Genomic DNA, 20,674 nt, shown 5'->3' with positions numbered 1-20,674 from the left:
CTGTGTGATCTTGCCTGCTCGTTGCTGTTTTTCAGGTTGCTCTTCACAGGCCTTGCTGTTCTTCAGTGCGTTCTGTTACTTCGTTCTGAGCAGCCGACCGTTTTCTAGCCATGTTTCGTATGCGTACTCCTCGTACAGTTCGTGCTGTGCGGCTGCTTGGTGTTGGGGTCCTGACCTTGACACAAGTCCAGTCCATGAACAGGGTGGGGAGGAGTTCATGGACCAAGAATTGGTTGCTTCAGCGTCACCAGTTCTCTCATATGCCTTTGCTCCGTGAGATCCGTGAGAATAATCCTGATGATTTCAGGAACTTTCTCAGGATGACGGACCCCGTGTTTCACCGTTTGTTGGCTTTGCTGACTCCTTATATTAGCAGGCAGGATACCTGCATGAGGCAAGCCATCACTCCGGAGCAGAGGCTGGTCGCTACCTTGCGGTATTTGGCCACAGGGAGAAGTCTGCAGGACCTCAAGTTCTCGACAGGCATCTCCCCCCAGGCTCTTCTTTGTGGACATTTACTGCTTGTGTTTGTTTGAGCTGACCCTGACAGAAATGTGTGGAGTCCAGAAAATGTCGTGATTGTGTAACCTTATACAAAGCACTGTTGGCTGTTATTTACTAAATGCAAAGACACTTTTCACTACAAGTGCACTTGCAACTGCACTGAAACTGCACTTGTAGTGCAAAGTGGATTTCCCCTTAGGAAATAACCCCCATTTTCTCATAAAACAACAATTACATCACCCCAAAAGTGTTGTAGCGTGAGACAATAATCCACACATTCTTGATGAACAATCTTTTTAATACCTGCACAATCACATGTGCATTTACCAAAGGTTTTTCTGACAAACCAACATGTTTGTTGTATACCAATTTTTGTGGTGTCATTATCCAGAATCAAAATGTCCATTTTATAGAAAACAGGCCTGTGTAAAACCAACAAGAAAGACACAAATCTTGATCTTACAAAGTTCACATTTGGTAGAACTGGAAGGCTATATCAGACATGAGTATTTAGGAACTGTGTTTGATATAGCGTTCAGATGGGGGGAAATCACCCCTGGAAAAGCCAAATTTGGAAGATGCACACAAATTTCCCAATGTCAACATGTGCTATCTGCCATCAGGGGGGATCAAGGGATGTGTTTTGGGGGAGAAAGCCCTTCCTCACCGCTACTTTATAATTGAGGAAGGGGTTGCACCCCCAAAACGCGTCCATTGATCTCCCGTGATGGCAGATAGCACATGTTGACACACTGTGTGCATCCTCCAAATTTGGCTTTGGGAAAAATCACAAAAACATTTCGCACATTGTAGCACACAAAAGAAGAAAGTGATTTGGAGGGGTTTTAAACTCGCCCCAAAACATCAATGATGTTTTTATATTTTGGAATAACATCATTGATGTTTTGCTTGATGTTTTCCAATTGTAAATTACACCCCATGATCTCCCCGATCAGGATCTGGGCACTTTCGGATGTGAAAGGATCTGGATCCACAACCTCACGATCACCTAAAAAGAGAGGAAACCCAAAATAAATTAGGTTTCAAAAAAATGCCGCCATCCATCTCTTATCTGAGCCTGTGGTCGCAGACAATCACCTGTTGTGGTAACTACTTCCACCACGTCTTCATCCTCCTGCTCATCTTGTGTTGGGGGGATTTCCCCTTCTTCCAGAGGGGGGGGGGCTCTGGTCTCCTGGGATGAGGGGTGTCCTCCGAGTCTTTTCTCCCCTATGTAAAACAAAAATGGTATAATTAGCACACAGATATTTAATGTCAGAACTATAAAGATGAAACATTGCTTGGAAGTGGGGTACAATTGTCTATTTTAGCCGAGTTCCAAGATGTAGCTTTTTTAGTGCCCTTTGTCAAGCTGCAATACTTTACCTGTTTGGTAAAAGCTTCACAGATGTAGCCCCCCCTATAGTATACACTGGGGCACCTGTGTGGCCCCCCTAATAAAAATGGTGTTCTTGTGTCCCATACTAGTGCTCCAGTGTCCAGATGTGAAAACAGCTGCTGAGTGTCCTCTCCTTACACAGAATCTAGTTTGCATTTCATTCTAGTAACAAAGCCATCTACACAACCCAATTCTTTGAAGACAAGTATAGGGCGTCAAAATGGTGGCCAAATGCATATGGCCTAAACAATGGTATTTTATCGTCCGAAATAACAATGTGTGATCCGAACGAATAATGTGCCCATGAACATGAAAGTTGCCATTTTAAACTGTACAACAGTTCCTAAAAGCACATGGAGCAGCATGAACGTAATAAACATAAAGAATAGGAACACAGCACAACTACTTACTTTTTTGCAGCACTCTCCGGATCTTTCTGTACTGCCCATGTTCTCGTAATTTCAGGTCCGACCACCGCTTCCTGAGCTGATCTTTCGATCGTCATACCCCGAATTTCCGGTGCAGACTCCTGACCACTTTCGCCATGATCTTGGCCTTTCGGACATTGGGGTTGGGGTAAGGCCCATACTTTCCATCATAGTCGGCCTTCTTCAGGATGTCCACCATCTCCAACATCTCCCCAAAGGACATATTTGAGTCCTTTAATCTCCTTCTGGATCGGGACGTTTCAGGCTCCAGCCTTTCCTCCTCCTCCTCCTCGTTGCTACAGTTAGCACGATCCTGCTGTCTATCCGCCATGTGCTCTTCCCCCACTGCGCCGAATGAAAAGGGGCGGGGAATAGACTAGAAAGAACGTCAGGGGCGGGCGGAGTTATACGCATGCGCAGTGTGTATAAATCGTAATGCGCGCGTCTTACGTACGATCTGTGAGCGGAGGAAGGAGCATCGGAGACGCCGATCGTGCTAACGAAGGTAGGATCTAAACTTGGGCCTATACTGCTTCGAAATGGAAGCCTATATTGTAACAAGATTAGGGGAGTTTGGCCTGACATTAGGCTTTGTCTTGTGTTGTGTCTTACAGAGAAAATGGATGGGTTCAATGACCACAATTTCCTGCCCCTGTTCATAGACAAGTACAGGGAGCTGCCCTGTCTGTGGCAAGTGAGACACCCCCACTATAATCACAAACAGAAGAGGCAGGCAGCGCTGGAGAAACTGCTGGAGTTGGTGAAGCCGGTGGTCCCCACAGCAACCATCCCTTATTTGAAAGCTAAAATTGGTGGCCTGAGGAGCACTTATCTTAGGGAGCGCAAGAAGGTCATGGATTCCCAGAGATCCGGAGCTGCAGCAGATGACGTTTATGTCCCCAGGCTGTGGTACTACGAGAGACTGCGTTTTCTGTCAGACCACACTGAAGTCAGGGAATCCCTCTCTACTCTTCCTTCCACGCTTCCTTCCACCCCAGCTGAGGCTTCCGATGTCCAACCTGGGCCTTCCAGCCAGGAAGAAATGGAGGAGCCCATCTGGAGTCAGGTATAGCATTCTTCTACTGATTTCTGGTCAATAACTAAATGATGTTTATTAGATGTTATTATTGATCACTAATTGCTGATTAAAAAAAGTGCTTTACATATCAATAGACAGTAGTGGGCACCCAAAATTGGGAAAAGAATGAAAACTGCTGGGCTCAGAAGGATAGTCTGTTATATTTGTTAACATTCAATTTGCAGCAGTCAGGAGGTGAAAATTGTGTGTGATTGATGAATAAAAAACTAAAACTATGTCCCTTTTTCATACACAGGAAGACCTCAGCCAGGAGGAGGCTGTGGAATGTGGCAGTCAGGAGGAGGCGGGGGTTAGTGGTAGCCAGGAGGAGGTGGGGATTAGTGGCAGCCAGGAGGAGGCGGGGCTAAGTGGCAGCCAAGAGAAGCCTGGGACAAGTCGCAGCCTGACTGAGTCTCAGGTTCCTCCCCTCCGCCTGCCACATAAACGAGCCAGGAAGGCCACTCCGAGTCCCGTGCAGGATTCAGCGTAAAGGCTGATCCAGGAGGCTTCGGCGTCCCTCCGAGCCTTCCCCAGTCCTGAAGAGACCTTTGCCTGCATGGCTGCCACAAAATTGCAGGGCATGCAGGAGGGTCAACGCAAGATCTCTGAGGACCTGATTTATAAAGTCCTTCGTAAGGGGGAGAGTGGGGAACTGACAAACAAGACGGATGTCATTGAGAGGGACGATCCTCCTCCTCCTCCTCCTCCTGCTGCCACAACTCCACCACCACAGCCAAAGCCTGTAAGGAAGCGTGGAAGGAAGACCTGAGAGTGATGACCCTGGGTTCAGTCTGGTCTGACAGAAGATGCAGTCTCTTGTATGACCACAGCCTGGGGACACAGATGTCATCTGCTGCTTTCCGGATCTCTGGGACTTCTGGACCAGACTGCCCTCCCTTATGATATGGACTCCTCAGGCCACCAATTTTGCTTTTAAATAGTTGATGTGTGCCCTGGGGGTCCAAGGCTTCGCCCACTTCTGCAGTTTCTCCAGCGTTGCCTCCCTCTTTGTTTAGTTGTGAGCCCTTAATAAAATTTTTTTGGGTAAATTCTACTCTTCTGTGTGTGTTTTCATCCAAAAAGGACAGTTTGTTGGTGACAATTCAGGTACATTTCTAAAGTACAATGTGAAATTAACAAGGGACAACAACACCAAACAATCTCCTACAGATTAAATAGAACAACATATTAGTGGTGTTGTGGGAACTTGTCACCAAAAACACACACAAATATTTTCGGGAGTACAAATCAAAATCACCAAAAAAAAAAAAAAATAAAAAAGAGAAACACAAAAAAAGAATCTACATTAAAGTCCAAAAAAAAAAAAATTTTTGTTGTCAGATGTGAGAAATCAAAATATGTTGAGGGAATCCCGATAAATAGTAACGAAATAAGTTTGTGAGAAGTGTGTGTGAATATGAGCAGCAAAACTACTTAATTCTTGTCACATTATAAAGAAGAAGAGAGTGCGCTGTATTAAACCATTTTGAACATTGCAGCGTGACGAAAGTGCTGTATCCATTCCAAACGCTACGTTTACCAGAACGAGCTGTCCCGTGTCGGAATTTCTTCTGAGCATGCGTGGCACTTTGTGCGTCGGAACAGGCCACACACGGTCGGAATTGACGCGATCGGATTTTGTCGTCGGAAAATTTTATCTCCTGCTGTGCTGTGTGTCGGAAAATCCGATGGAAAATGTCCGATAGCGCCCACACATGGTCGGAATTTCCGACAACACTCTCCGATCGGACATTGTCCATCGGAAAATCCGACCGTGTGTACGGGGCATTAAAGCAACAGAATCAGCTTAGCCAAGGTTTCATATAGCAAGCTCAGTTCAAATCAGTTCAAGTTTCTCCAATTGAGAACTAGGAATAAAAAATCATATATGGCAAATATGGCGTGAGAGGACAGAAGGAAGAGCTTTCACCTATATCTGGCGTCTTCGCGCTCATCCCCAGATTCACAGCGTTACCTCTTTACTTTTGTCAGCCACTCACCGCTCCGCTCCCCGTCACTGCTGCTGCTGAGTCCGGTTTATTCCTTGGCTGCTGACATGCCGAAGGGGGGCCTCTCACGCCACCCCTATGGTTCCGTCCTCCAAGCCCTCTCACCGCCACACACGCCGGCGCTGTTGCTATTGAAGCCGGTCTCCTCGTTGGCCGCTGACAAGCTAGAGGGGCCTCTCACGCCACCCCCCTTGTCCCGTCCGCCAAGCCCGCACCCGCGCTGGAGCAAGGTATATGCAGGAACACCGATCTCTGAGGCACAGTTTAGCCAGACTCAACTGCGCTCTCCAGCCGCCGGCCAGCCTGCATTCCCTCGGCCTGTATCTTAGCTGGTCAGAGCGGAGGGAGAGGGAATCTCACACACACCCTCTCACTCCTGCATCCGGTCACGCCCCGCCAGTTTTACAGTAGTTAGTAGTGATAGTAGCGATAGTAGTTTTACATGACTTTTTTTCCTTTAGAAATGTAATTTTGCTGTCGGACTGTTCTAAATACGGGAAACTTTGCGCCCCTTTTTTTCCTTTAGAAATGTCATTTTTCTTTCAGACTGTTCTAAACACGGGAAACATGCGCCCCTTTACAGGCATACTATAGACACCCCTCAGGTAGTAGTGATAGTAGCGATAGTAGTTTTACATTACTTTTTTTTCTTTAGAAATGTCGTTTTGCTGTCAGACTGTTCTAAACACAGGAAACATGCGCCCCTTTACAGGCATACTATAGACACCCCCCAGGTATGAAATTTCAAGGAATATTACACTTTTATTGTTTCACTTTAAGCATTATTAAAATCACTGCTCCCGAAAAAATGGACGTTTTTAAAACTTTTTTTTGCATTGATACATGCCTGGGCAGGACCCAGGTCCCCAAACACATTTTATGACAATACCATGCATATAAGCCTTTAAAATTAGCACTTTTGATTTCTCCCATAGACTTTTAAAGGGTGTTCCATGGCTTTTGAATTTGCCACGAACACCCTAAATTGTTCACTGTTTGACAAACGGGCGAACAGCCAATGTTCGAACATAAAGCCCATCCCTACTCCCTACTGGGTATAGCCGCAGGTCCATAGACTGATTTTAGGTTGCATGTTTTTGTAGGGTTTTTTGAAAGCGCACCAAAGATGCAGCATGCCGGACTTTTGGTGCGCTTTCAGAAAATGTGGCAAAAATTTGCAAACTAATAGTAGTCTATGGGACTGCGGCTATAATCAGGAGTAACATGCAGGAAAACTGTGAGTACCCCACCGCTGCAGCCGAACCACAGCATACCAGTGTGAACCCAAAGGGTTGTTCACACTTGCAGCAGGCACTGTCACTCCACTGAAAAGTGATCCATGCTCAGGTCACTTTTCAGAGGCATTTGACCTGCAGTGAGGAAGTGATATCACATTTCCTCACTGCCCATTTTAAAATCCTAAATGCCAATCCCTCAAGGTAATGGCATAGTTCACTTCCAATTCCACCTAGTTTCCATAACTATCCTTCGGCATTAGATGTGCTCTTACCTTATTTTCTACACATCTAATACCTAAGGAGAGCAACTAAAATGAGGTGGAGTTCAAAGTGAATTTCCAAATCTACACAGAGCGCTTTACAGAACAGCTACCCTACTACTTATCTACACTACTCTGCGCTGCACTGTGGCACGCTAGACAGAAGAGAGCCCAATGGGTTGGGGGAGGGAGATGTTTTACAGCACCAGGTGACACCAAACCTAATGACACCACTGATTACAGGCCTCTTGATGAGAGTTCTGACTCACGACCATCCACAGCAGAGCACTGTGAGTGTGTGCATTACAGGCCTCCCCTCAGACAACCATCCAGATCACTGTGTGCATTACAGGCCTCCTCTTACCACCAGCATCCAGATAACTGTGCATTACAGGCCTCCCCTCAGACTACAGTCCAGAGCACTGTGTGCATTACAGGCCTCCCCTCAAACCACCATCCAAGAACACTGTGCAGCATTACAAGCCTCCTCAGACCACTGTCCAGAGACACTATGCAGCATTACAGCCCTCCTTAGAGCACCGTCCAGAGCAGTGGGCATTACAGGCCTCCTCAGACCATCCAGAGTGGCTAAATCTGTATCTGTGAGTTTGTTCAAACCTTAATACCATAAATAATAGCATATTCAAATTTTTTACTCCAGGAGTATATAATAAGTTTGGAAAATCTAGAGAAATGCAAAAAATAATGTATTACAATTCAACTAAACCCATTCGATTCTAGTCGAATAAAATGTACTACAAATTAGTCGACTAAACATGGCTAAAAACTAAAACAATTGCAGATGACTAAAATGGAATTAAAACTAAAATGCCATTTTAGTCAAAAGACTAGGAAAAAAAAAAAAAATTAAAATTAAATTTGCTGCCAAAATGAACACTGACTATTACAAGCACTACAGCACAGGTCAATGATGCTTAAACATGGTGTTCCCTGAGTCATAGACCATTTCCAAAGCTGGATGCATGTGGCCAGATTCATTACTCCACAGTTGGGAAAGACAAGGTTGCAGCCATTCAGTTCTGTGAATGAATGAATTACAAGTCCTGTCTGCCACCACAACAGACAGCTTGAACTGCGAGGACGCTGGTGAGAGCCCTCGTATTTAATTGATTCTTCCTGCTCTTCTGTAACTGTCTGCCAGTTTGGGAGGTACAGGCAGACAGCTTTACTGAGAGTTTGCAGTAGCCTGAAATTGCACCCACGATCTAAAGATCATAGGTGCAACGCTCTGCAGGCTCCTAAGAAAAAAAAATGCACAATTTTTTACCTGCAAAAAAATGTGTTTTTTTTTTGTTTTTTTTTTTTACAAAAGTGAACTTAACCTTTAAAATAGATTGGTTACCTTTTGCCCATTTTCACCAATTTCTCCTTTTTCTCCCTGAAGAAAAAATATTAAATCACTGTATTTAAAAACATTATTACAAAATGAAAATACATTTTGAATTATACTATTTTATGATATGAAAAGTACTGGTTGCTTCACAGCATGAAGGATTTTTTACAGCCATTATAACTTTTTATTAAGACTAAATGCTCAAAGATTTTCTGGATTGTTAAGATGTTTACTTAGCCAAACTCAAATGGGGCATAAAGGGGTTTTAAAAGCAAAAAATGAATGTAATCTTTCAATGATATAAGATTTTTTTTATTTTCACGGTCTTCTGATGTTATTACAACTGCTACACATAACATTCCTATTTACTTTTTTCATTCTGAAATTGTACTGGAAGAAGTTTAATGAAATATAAGCAGGACTAATTAGGACAGACCTGTATCTCTTCAGAAGCAGAAGGTGAGAGCTTTGAAATGATAAACTTACCTTCTGCCCATGAATTCCAGGATCTCCAGGTTCCCCTGGTTCACCCTGCCAGAGAAAACACAAGAAGACTATGATATACATAACAGTTGTTTTATATTTTACCAAGTACAAGCAAAGCCTTGCTTGGGTTTTCAACTTTACGTATGGGAATGGTGCGCTTAAGTTTTTTTTCCCCTTGCTGGCTATGTAAGACTGGCTAAATATTACCTGGATTCCTTATCCAACTATAAATGATTGAGCAGTGTATGATTATATCATAACCAATAAAACATATGGGGTAATTCATAGATCTTGGATTGCTTTTTTTCCTTATACTTTGTGGATGTTGAATGTAAGCTCCCAACAATCAGAAGAATCTAGAGTTTGATTACCATTTTGAAGTGGACAGAGCGTTCAGATGTCTATCACTTCTGCGCAACTATGGTCAGACTTAATCTTTTGTAGCCTAAAGGTTGTCAAATTTGTCAAGCTAAAAATATAAGAATTGTTTACGGGCCAGACTTAAGCCTCGTACACACGATCAGATTGTTGGCCAACAACATGTCAGACTTTTGTCCAAAGGGCGTGTGCCAGGAACTTGTCTTGCATACAAACGGTACACAATTTTCAGCCAACAAACACGAACATAGTGACGAACTATGAAGAATTTCAGCTCGACGCCACCCTTTGGGCACCTTTTGCTAATGTCGTGTTTGGTGAGTATTGATTCTGAGCATGCGTGCTTATACTTTTAACTTTTGTGTGACGGACTTGTGTACAGACTATAGGAAATTCTGACAACAAACTGTTGTCTGCCGAAAATTTACTAGCCTGCCATCCAACATTTGTTGGCAGAAAGTTGGACAACAATTGTCCGATGGAGCGTGCAAAATGATTTAGAAAACCTCTGGTTGGCTTCATATGGAAATTTATACCACATATTTTCAGACATATAGGTGCCAATTGAGGACAACTTGCTTAGTCATTTTCATTATGAATAGTTATGAATTTTGTATAACCAAGTAACTAAGACTTTTTGCTTATACATTTTATTCTGAAACTTAAAATGGTTTAAAACCACAGAAATTAAAAATGAACAAAGCACATTCCACTATAGCGTGTACTAGCCTGTAACCAAACCACAGTCTGGTTCCTCTCTGATGCCTCAACTATCTACATGTGTCACTGATAGAACTTTAAGCAACACAACAGCGTGCAGAGAGATGGTCGTCCCCCTCCAACACACAGCTGGTGACTCAAAGCTTCAGTTCTGTGTTGGCAGTATCCTTTGATCTGTGTTGTTTTAGCTCTGCAGAAGAAATGTATGCAGATAAATAGGTACAACTTATTTAGGAGAATTTTTTCATCTCCGTGTATCACCTGAGGCTATTTACTTCACTGAGTATAGGTAAGGGTTTACAACCACTTGAAAGCGGTAGTAAACCGCACAAAAAAAAAATCTCCCTGCAAATTAATGTCATATTGTGCTACTTTGCATTGCATACTAGCACATTATGGAAGATTTACCTGAAAACGAAGCTCTCCAGCGGAGCTCTGTCACTAACCGCTGACTGGGCTTTCATCTTCACCCGGTCTTCCTTCCAGGTTCGTGGGCAGCCGCTGTTTGACTGGCTGAGCTGCAATGACTTTACTTCCACATCATAGTCCATTAAGATCACAGTGCACACCGGTGCTGCTAAAGTAAATATCTCCTAAACTATGCACATTTAGAAGATATTTATTGTACCTACAGAGGCTTACCTGTAGGTATAAATTTTTTTTAAAAAGCCTTTACTACCACGTTAATCAAACTCTGGCAAATTTACTTTCAGATTTGGGTGGAGTGGGAGAAGTTATTGCTCCTATATCCCAGTTCGGTGTTTACCCCTTATTTTCTATCCTGTGTGAAATCAGGAGAACTTGCCTAACAAGAATAGTGATGAAAGCTTGTTTAACCATTTTTTCACGCTACTAAAAAGTGCTTTAATTGTTGGGCATGTTCCTGTTTGAGAGATTCCTGTGGCCTTACAGGAAATGGGGGAATATATGCTCAGTTGGTGCACGGACAGCTATGTAAATATAAGGCACTATGTAATATTCCATTGCAAAAAAAAATATGCAAATACCTTTTGTGCTTTGTCTCTCTGGGGTCCTGAGCGCCTTTTTCCTTCCTGATTTGTAAAGAATACAGTCCTAATTAAAAATTAGATATTGTCCAGACATATAAGATTCATCCATCTGCTTCAGTCATTAAAAGGAGGTGGTCATTTATTGACCATTATGCAGGGCACTCCTCCTCCCACAGAACAAGTGAGAGAGAGATTGTGATATCAACTTAACATGAGAAGCAAGAGGCTTATTCAGTCAACCATGTAACACTTAACTAAAATAACACATTTTGGGTTGACTGCCCCTTTAAATGCTTTCCTTAGTTTTTAAAGTAAGATAAGCATTTTCAAACAATTTTTTAAAATTTTAACCACATGAGATCATTTTAACTCTAGAATATTAGCTGACCTTATCTCTTTTGGAGGATTCCAAAGTTTGCTCTTCTTCCATTGAATATAGTTTCTAAAACAGATATAAAAATGTTATCCAGAGAAAACAGTTTGTACTGGAGCTATCGGGACAATACTGGTATGAGAAATTTAAAAAGTATAAATTCTGCTGCTATGGATAGTGGACAGGGATAGGTCTATCTAAGACACATTCATTCAAAGCACAGGAGAAAACCCAGTGCAGCAGACCAGGCTTGACAAAGGGGCACACTTTAAAAAGCCTTGCCAGGTAACCATAGACACCACCCCATCACCCAAAAGAATCTCATCTCACTAGCACCTGAGCACAGTATGGATAGTGTGAGCTATCAGTGGTGGTCGGTATCCTTTTTAGTGCTTTTGCACTCGCCCCAGCAAGTTTGGAAGCCATTTCTCCTGGTTCATCCAGCTCTGCCGCAGGCAATGGAAGGCTGTTGATTATTTCATGGAGCGTCCGGAATGAACTTCCTGTGTCTTGCCTGTGATTGTAAGAATTTGACAGCTCTATGCAAGTGTATAGGACACTTATCTGCTGGGCCGGGCTTTCTCTTGCGTTTTGAATAAAAATGGATCTGTGTGAGTTACATTAGTTTTCATTTGGCCTTCTTTCTTGAATTTGCATAATACTGTTCTGTTACATACCTTTTTTCTCTTTCCTCCCTGTGTCCCTGGGTAAGGCTTTTGGAAACATAAATAGACAATGTCAGTTCAAAAGCATTAATAACTGAAATTCTATTTTTTAAAATTCCCATCTTCCCCTGCACACTCCTTAAAATGTTAAAACAAATCATTGGTAAGAATGCCTACACCGGCTTTAGGAGACCCAGAGAAAGGGCAGAACAAGAGAATAACCCATACAGTCTCTCCAGTTTCCAACTGAAATATCTGCTTTGTTTTATGCAACGAGAGAGAATGGAAAACCAATGAGCTCACCATGTTTCAGAAAAAGACACTACCTACATATGACTAAATGTTTGTGGAGATCTTGCCATTACACCTATATGAGTTTGTGGGACATAATATTCCAGAACTATAGGCATTAATATAGGGCTGCCCCTCCTCATTTCCTTTGCAGCTATAACAGATGCTACATAAAAGCTTGCTACCCATGTGTACTGGCTCTAAAGCATATTGGCAGAATTAAAGTTGACCTAAACATTTTTCCTTGCAATGGGGCCGCAGCTGTACTGCAAATGTTAACTGCTCGGTTTATGTTTATGGGATTTGGAAAAGCAGATTTACTTACCCGATCCTCTGCTTCTGTATACTCATCTGCCCTGCCAGACCAGTCTCTTAAGCATCTTCTCTCACAGGTCTAAGGACTTCCTAGAGAGAAGCCCTGCACTGGAAGTGAGGATGCCGAGGAACAGTCAAGCGTCGGGTCATGGGGGAGCAGTGTATGCCAGGGGAGTGAGGGAATGGGTAAAAAAAACTGCTTGCACTGTCCTCCTAAACTAAAAAAGCAGTTAATCCCTGCAGTATGTGGGCGAAGCCCCACTGCAAGGGAGAATTTTTAGGTTTCCTAGAGTTGGGATTTAAAAGCTACAATTAAAACCTACAGATTTAAAGAAAACAAACAATGACAAGTACAGCTCAAAGTTTCCCATTTGAAATGAGTGTCAAATCATATTGTAGCTCATAAAACCTACTTTACATAGATAAACTGGATATACGTAACTTCTGTTTGCTAAATAATTTGATCAGTAGTCTATGCATACTGATATACTCAAGGGAAATCTGAATTTTTACAAATGTTTCCTAATCACACACTACTGACAGTTAGATGATAACCAATATTACATTGTAATGCTCCATGGCAGTTTTATATCAGATGCTTCTGGTCCTTACCACACTCTCGTAATCCTCATCCACCATTCTTCTTACGCGAATGTTTTTCACATTGTATGTTGAATTAACGTGACTCTGCTTAAAAAGAAGAACCAAACCTAATGTTAAATCAATTAATCCAAACTAGACTATATTGGAGGATGCTTTTAAACTGCATGTAAAAATGCAGATTCTGGTGCAACAGAAAGTAGTACGGAAAGAGCTAAGATATATGTGAACTTTGAAATTCATTTATTTGAAATGCTTATAGATACAGAGATGAATGAAGGTTTGTTTTAAATTGTTTTTATTACTTGTTCAGTATATGTAAATATGCTCTGGGCACAGGTTCCTTTTAAGGTGAAAATCACTTTTGCACTTATTTTTTAAGCATCTACACATGTTTAAAGTATTCAAAGACGGGGCATGGCATTCTCTAAAGTTAGTGATTTTTTTGGATATATATAAATTATCTCGAATGTCAACTCACCCAAAACAAACCCCTACATTTGAATACCAATAACGTTAAGCCCTAAATTGGAGATAGGATTAATTGGAACAATATTCATCAAAGTATCTAACAGCAAATATATGTATTCAATCTGTAAACTTTATTTAAACACATAGAAATGTTTTATCAATTTAGTTTGTATGAAAAACACCAAAGTACTGTATAAACACACTAACTACTTTTTAAAACCATCTAAAATCCAAATAAACCTTGCCAGGCATGTCTCTGCATAACTATTTAATGTAAGTGGACAGTCCCAGTAGGGCAGTGGGCAGTAGCGGCAGGGAAGTGAACAGTCTCAGTAGGGAAATGAACAGTCAGTAGAGCAGTGTAACCTTGTCAGTATGGCAGTGGACTTTGTCAGTAGGGCAGGGGAAAGGGTCAGTAAGGCAGTGGATGGCTTCAGTAGTTATTTTTTATTCTTTATATTCTTTGTTTTTACCATTTTATTTTATTTTATTTATTTATTTAATAATTTTTTTACATTTTTTTAGCAGCCTTGTTAAGAGGCTTTGGTGAAATATCCCATGATGTCTCACTTTTGAGATAGAGAAAGGAGTTTGAGGACACAGCCCTCAATCTCTATCTCTGCAGCCTTAGCTGCACAGAATGAATGAATAGGGAAAGCTCTGAACTTCCCGTTCATTCACAAACTGAAAGTGGTTCTTCGCCCTTTTGAAAAAGAATAAAAGTCGGCAGCTAAAAATACTGTAGCTGCTGACTTTTAATAAAAGGACATTGACCTGTCCAGGGGTCTAGCGCGTTGTCCTCACCCAAACTGGTCCTTCGCTGGTCTTCAGGTCCCCAGTGCTGAAATGTTTACTGTGGGCCGTCAGCTGTGATTCATTGCAGCTTCACAGCTGGATGCCCACTGTGCATGTGAGAGGTGCACTACACTTTGTGAATGGTTCTGCCTCCTTCATAGACCTGTGACGTGTTCCAGAAGGTTGCAGGCACAGGGGGAACTGATGGTGGATCACTGCGGTGATCCAGCCAGAAGTGGGAGTGGGTATCTGTCAAAAGCAGGTGCCCACTCCCCCCCCAAAAAAAGTACCAAAATAGAAGAGGGGGGAGGGTATAAAGCAGAACTTCACCTTTGGGGTGAAGTTCCTCTTAAAACATAGAAAACATAGTTTACTAAGCTTCTGTTATGAATGAGAGTGATTAGTACCAATCACTCATGGTGTTCATTCAGAAAAGGAAGGTTTCAGTATCAGGGCTGGGCTCAGCCCTTCCTTCTCTGAGCTGGCCACTCAGAGAAGGAAGCCGGCTAATTGCCAGCTCCTATCTTTCCACAGTGACTCATCTGTTGATGATATCCTGCTCGTCAGTCCTGCCTACTTAAGCCATCCAGCCGAGGTGATCTCTGCCTTTGCCTTGGTCATATCTCTAGAGACGCTCTCCTGTGTTCCTGTTAAAGACTTGCTTGGCTGACATTCCTTCTGGCTCCAGATCCTGCTTGCTGTTCTACTACGCTCATCTCTGGCTCCCTGACGTTTTTGCTTGTCTGACTATCTGTTCCGGTTCCTGAACTCTGGCTATGTTTTGACTGTTTACCTTTTTTATTATTATTAAACAAGTGAGTTTTAACTGTACTTCTGTCTCAGTTTGATTCATGGTTTCTGACAATCAGTAAATTACATGTTTACCAACCCCTTAAATGCTCTCCATCATGATATGAACCCCCGCATCAGCTGGCAGGAGATGAGGGGAAGCCGGCAGTGTTGTGGGGAGTGGGGGGTGGGGATCAGCAGAGCACATGGAGGGCCTGGGCAGCTGAAATGAGAGTAACCTGAACAGGAGGGGCAGCGGGGGCTGCATATACAGGAACCAATCCTCTCCATTTTCCTCCTGCAGCCACTGAATTCCAGCGGCAGGGAAAGAAGGTGAAGCATGCTTTTAGCGGCTGCAAGTGTAAAATGAATTCTTGTATATGCCGCCCCAGCAGCCTCTCCTGTCCAGGTGTAAAACAGAATGTGACACGGAGGCCAGACAGGCCCCCTGGAGCATGGGCAGGGTCCCCCTCTTACGACCCCTGATGCTACGCCTGTGCTGGAGGGCATATAGTTAAACAATAGGCATTCAGGAAAATCAGGAGAATGATCACCACTCACTGGACCATTTGAATATATCCACTGTAGGCATCAGCAATCCACAGACTAACTGATCCTTATCACTACCCCCATGCACAGCTCATTTTGGCCTTTAGGCTCCCGCTGTAGCACTGAAACTTGTGTCATAGGTAGCAAGGCATGCCACTCATTGCACTATTTCAATAAATAACCCGGTCAGCATCAGTGGTCCACAAACAGGCCAATCCAAATTGATACCTCCATAAATAAGCAAGCTAATGCCTGGCTCTCATTGCATCACCAAGATTGTCTGTATCACTTTTAGTATTGCATGCCTGAAGCAAGGAACAACAGATACTTAACACACTTTCTCCCCGTAGGGACTTTCTCAGTGAGGCTGTGGACTGAATCTAACCCCTAAGTAATGCATACCAATATATATCCATACAGTAGCTTCTGCCAGCTTACCGGTCATTATTCTCCATCTTTGTGGGATGTCATAAAGCAAAGCTGCTGATGGAATGCTTATAGATACAGAGATGAATGAGGGCTTATTTTAAAGTGTTTCTGTTGCATATTCAGAATACGTAAATAATTTAGTGTGCATGATCTGGGCACAGGTTCACTTTAAAATGGTTCCAAAGGCTGAAGGTTTTTTTTTTTTTTTTTTCTACATCTATGCATTCTATGCATAAAGATAAAAAGCCTTCAGTATGTAGCTCCCCCTGCAGCCCCCCCCCCCCCATACTCACCCAAGCCTGATTGGAACCCCGGGTCTCTGCCTCCACAGTTAGTGAAGTGGGAGTGGGGGTCAGGGCTGAGCCCCATTCTGTGAGTATTCTTATGGACACACAGTGTGTCACTAGGGAGCGAGCGCACACGAGTGCCCTCAGTGCTTGCTGTGGGGGCACTTGTAGAACAGTAGGGGCCAGAAGCACTGGCGGGGGACCCAAGAAGAGAAGATACTGGCTGTTCTGTGCAAAACCATTGCACAGGACAGGTAAGTATGCCATGTTTGTTATTTAAAAAAAAAAAAATCACTTTTTTGCACTCACTTCTAAGCATCTATACATGCTGAAAGTCTTGTTTATTTAAAATATGTTTATATGGAGCTGTCTTTGTCCCACCCAAAGACATAAGCTCTTCAGAGAAGCCTATCCCGCCTCCACCTAACAGCAGTACTTTTATTTTCTCCATCAGCTCATCCCCCACAGTTATTACCTTTTGTATTGTAAACTCTAATGAGCAGGTCCCTCTGATTTCTCCTGTATTGTATTGTATTGTAACTGTAGTGTCTGTCCACATGTTGTAAAGCAATGTGCAAACTGTTGGTGCTATATACATCCTGTATAATAATAATAATAATAATAATAATAAGCAGCACCCTCTTACAATTTTAAAGAATTCCTGGTAGCTACTGCAGCCATATGGAATTTATGTGGAGGGAGGAAGATATATACTAAAGTTATTTTTACTTTTTTACTTCAACTTTAACTGTATTCTTTTGCACCAGAATTCCAGATCTATTCTAATAAAAGTAAATATTAATGTGATGCTATACTTTCACACCAGCTTGAAGTGAGATTTTGTTCTCAAGAGTAGATGGCTGGAACTGAGGTATGAGCTAAGAAGATATTGAGGTTTATTTGCTAAAGGGGCAAGAGCTGTTTACTTTGCAAAGTGAGTGTACATTTAGCTTAATAAATAAGGTACATTTGTTTTTACTCTAAATACCCAATGATATAGGAGGTAGAAGAAAACAAAATTAATTTTGCTTGTACATGAATGGATGGTCAAAGTGAATATCATTCATTAAGCTCAGTGAACATACACTTTACAGAGTGAACATACGCTATTCCATTAGCAAATCAACTCTATTGTGTTACATAATGTGCCAATTTTTAGTAAACCAGTGACACCGATACTGTAAAGCAGCATATATCAAATCTGGGTGAGACCTAGAGTTGCTAACCTGGTTTGCATTTTTAGTCCTCCCCAAACAAGAACTGCCCTGCTGTGAGATCCGTTTAGAAAATCAAGGGGCCAAGAAGTCAAGTGACATATGTTAAAAAAAAAAAAAAAAAAAAACCCAGAAAGCCACAAGACTTATTTCTGAGACGCATCATACAGTGATTGTTGTGCTTCATTATAATTTATATGATAGAGCCCTTTAAGTATAAACCTAGTCTCCTGTGTTAATAACTATTATGCATTATGGTGATGACTCAGAAGGGTAATAGTTTTGCTCAGAAAAGTGATAAGAAGGGGTTTATTTTGTCTGTTTATACTGCCATCTGAACACTGACGAGTTTTTGTTAGCATTAATGAGTTCAACAATAAAATCTTTATGAGATCTTATATGATGAAGGTTAAGTCATTACGTTATATGCCTCTACAACAATCAGGTTTATGGGAGATGACACACCACTTAATTGATTTCCCATCTGCTGAGATACAGAAGCAATTTCTTACCAAGCCTGGAGTCGGTGTGTATGTACCAGATGTAATATACCATAACTGCCTGGTTTTATTGCTGAGTTTCAAAGGTAAACAACTTGAAAATACAGATTAACCTCAGCGGAGTAAAATTTTCAAACTGTCACTGCCATTGTTCTGGAATCCCGAGTGTCCTAACATTTACCATTCACATCAGAATAAAGGGCCCTCGGGAAATAACCTCCATCATTTTTTGGATCCATTTTTATGTTTGCCATCGTTAACTGTAGTTTGTTATAACAATACTGTAGCTACACAACCACAGATTTCAAATCTGTGTCTGCTCATATGTGCTATTCAAGTGTAAGTAAGTTTTAGTAAGTCACACTAAGTACAAAAAACTGGTATAATCCCATAATGAAGTATTACTCATCTATTGGTTTTAAATGTATTTTACATTAATTAAAATAGAGCCGGAGGAGTTTCATACCATGGGAAAGGTAACTGAGAATTGTTATAGGAAATTTCAGGTACAGAGTTTCTGAGAGGTGAAAGAAACAAGTGGGTTGAACTTCTAAAAGCTAACCCTCTAAACATTTTAAACTGGGAAAACTCTGTGTCATGGACCTGGCCGGGACGGAGGCTGTTGGAGAGGACTGTATGCAAGCCTGTTGCCCACCGATTATGGGCCCTAGCATTTGGGGGAATGGTGCTCTCTGTGAGCTGTATGCCTGGGGACCCTGGGGTTGATGTTACTATGGATTCAGCTCCATGTCCCCCCAAAACACACAGACTCTGGAACCCTTTATATGCCATATTAGAATGGTGACTGATTTATACCATTGGGACTCGTACTGTTAAATGCTAATGTCATCAACTCTGCTATAATGTGTTTAGTGTGGCTCTAAGAGTCTTTTCACCCATTGTTGTTTATGTTAATTGAGAGAGCTGATCACATTAGCCACCAGCCCTGGCTAATAGACGAATGGTCTAGGCTGAGGAGGGGGGAGATTGTTGTTTGTATTGTTAATTGTATTAATGTGTGAAGCTCGGTGCCCACAAGACTGTCATCTGGTCTGGGTACATTTTGTAGTAAATTAGGTCATGTTAATTAGGTTAGCTTTGAGTCATCCCTGACATAAAAAGGTCTGTGAGATCTCAAAATAAAGGCAGTTCTGATGTACTCCAAGACTGGTGTTGTCTAGTTCTTGGGGTTTCTATAGCCAGATCCATTGGACTCGTGTTCCAGAACTTAGGAAGCAGTATATGACGGAAGCACTCAAGTGGAGTGTGGGGCGTTCCGTGACATTGGTGGCAAGCAGCGGGAAAGCTTCCTGAAGTCTGAAGTCTGGGACATCCAAACCTCCAACTGGATCCAAGATCAGCATAGCAGACTTCAGTCACCCCAGCGGAGATATGGACCTGGCATCAGAATTCCCGGGGCTGCTGCGGATCATCCTTTCAACGTACACCAGGACTGTGTCTGAGGATGAATACCTGGAGCTCAGGCAGCTGATTCGGGTGGAGCTCTGGAATGCAGCCCTCCGTCTCGCTGGTATAAAACAGGGCAAGTGCTTTCCAACCCAAGAGCAACGGGCCAGTGACCAACGGGCATTGCGGATGGCATTCCTGGGAGAGCAGCCCCAGGAGCAATGGGTGACTGAGTTGGACAGGTTGGTCCAGCAGGAGATAGAGCTGGACAATCGATATCGGGCTCTGCAATGGCACGCAGAGGAGGGATATTTAGGGGAGACAACAGAATGCTCTCCGGAGGGATATGACTTTGGCGGCCCTGGATTGCTGTGGGAGAACCTTACAGATCTTTTTATGTTTGGCGATGAAGGGGAACCTGACCTTGAGGACATGAGGGACTATAGAGAGTCTATGCTCGGTCTTGCAGGGGTCTCAGAGCTCAAACCTGATCTGGACCATTTGCTAAGGAAGGAACAGCATCTGGAAAGGGCATACAGGACACTGCTAGAACAAGTTCAGCAGCATGCCAGAGAATCGGCAGTGGAAAATCCGGAGATTGCCGTCCCCAAACCTGAAGTGCTGACAACAGGGCAGAGCTCTGCTAACCTCTGTCGAGAAATGATAACATCTTCTGGGTTCCATGGACAGGAGATGGTGAACCTCTATTCCCAGACATCAGTTGCAGAGACATGGGATTTGATAGACTTTTCTGCTGAGGAAGAACAACCTGATGAGCCTCCAGCAGAAGAGCTGCTATCAGGGCCAAAGTTCACTGTGTTCTGCCCAGCACCAACAGTGGCTTCGGCCTTCCTGAGAGAAGAGGTAGTCGGCCTTTCTCCCACAACACTGACAGGGACATGTGATTTTCTGCCAGCAGCATCTATGGAGTTAAAACAAACTTCTCCAGCTGAAGATCTGGTAACTGAACAGAGGGTCCAAGACCTCTGTCCCACACTTTTACCACTTCCAGAGACTGGGGATTTAATAGACATTTCTGTAGAGGAGGAACCACCTAGCAAACCCCCAGCAGAAGTGCTGGCAACCGGACAGAGGGTCCAAGACCTCTGCCCCACACCTGCAGCA

The 20,674-nt window shown here is 42.8% G+C and overlaps 1 protein-coding gene across 1 annotated transcript in view; it reads right to left on the bottom strand.

Annotated features, from left to right (window-relative positions):
- LOC141131772 (uncharacterized) overlaps positions 1-20,674 on the bottom strand; it is a 759,715-nt gene that overhangs the window by 352,580 nt on the left and 386,461 nt on the right. Inside the window, exons 69-74 of the mRNA XM_073619424.1 lie at positions 13,121-13,198; positions 11,915-11,950; positions 11,253-11,306; positions 10,862-10,906; positions 8,757-8,801; positions 8,280-8,315 (exon numbers count right to left, since the gene is read on the bottom strand). Of these exons, the coding sequence (XP_073475525.1) occupies positions 8,280-8,315; positions 8,757-8,801; positions 10,862-10,906; positions 11,253-11,306; positions 11,915-11,950; positions 13,121-13,198 (294 nt within the window). The remainder of the gene's footprint in view (positions 1-8,279; positions 8,316-8,756; positions 8,802-10,861; positions 10,907-11,252; positions 11,307-11,914; positions 11,951-13,120; positions 13,199-20,674) is intronic.

The sequence above is a fragment of the Aquarana catesbeiana genome, linkage group LG03 (genome assembly GCF_042186555.1).
Source record: "Aquarana catesbeiana isolate 2022-GZ linkage group LG03, ASM4218655v1, whole genome shotgun sequence".
NCBI lineage: Eukaryota > Metazoa > Chordata > Amphibia > Anura > Ranidae > Aquarana > Aquarana catesbeiana.
The sequence above is the reverse complement of the archived record's forward strand: the minus strand, read 5'-3'. Positions and strand labels throughout refer to the sequence as shown.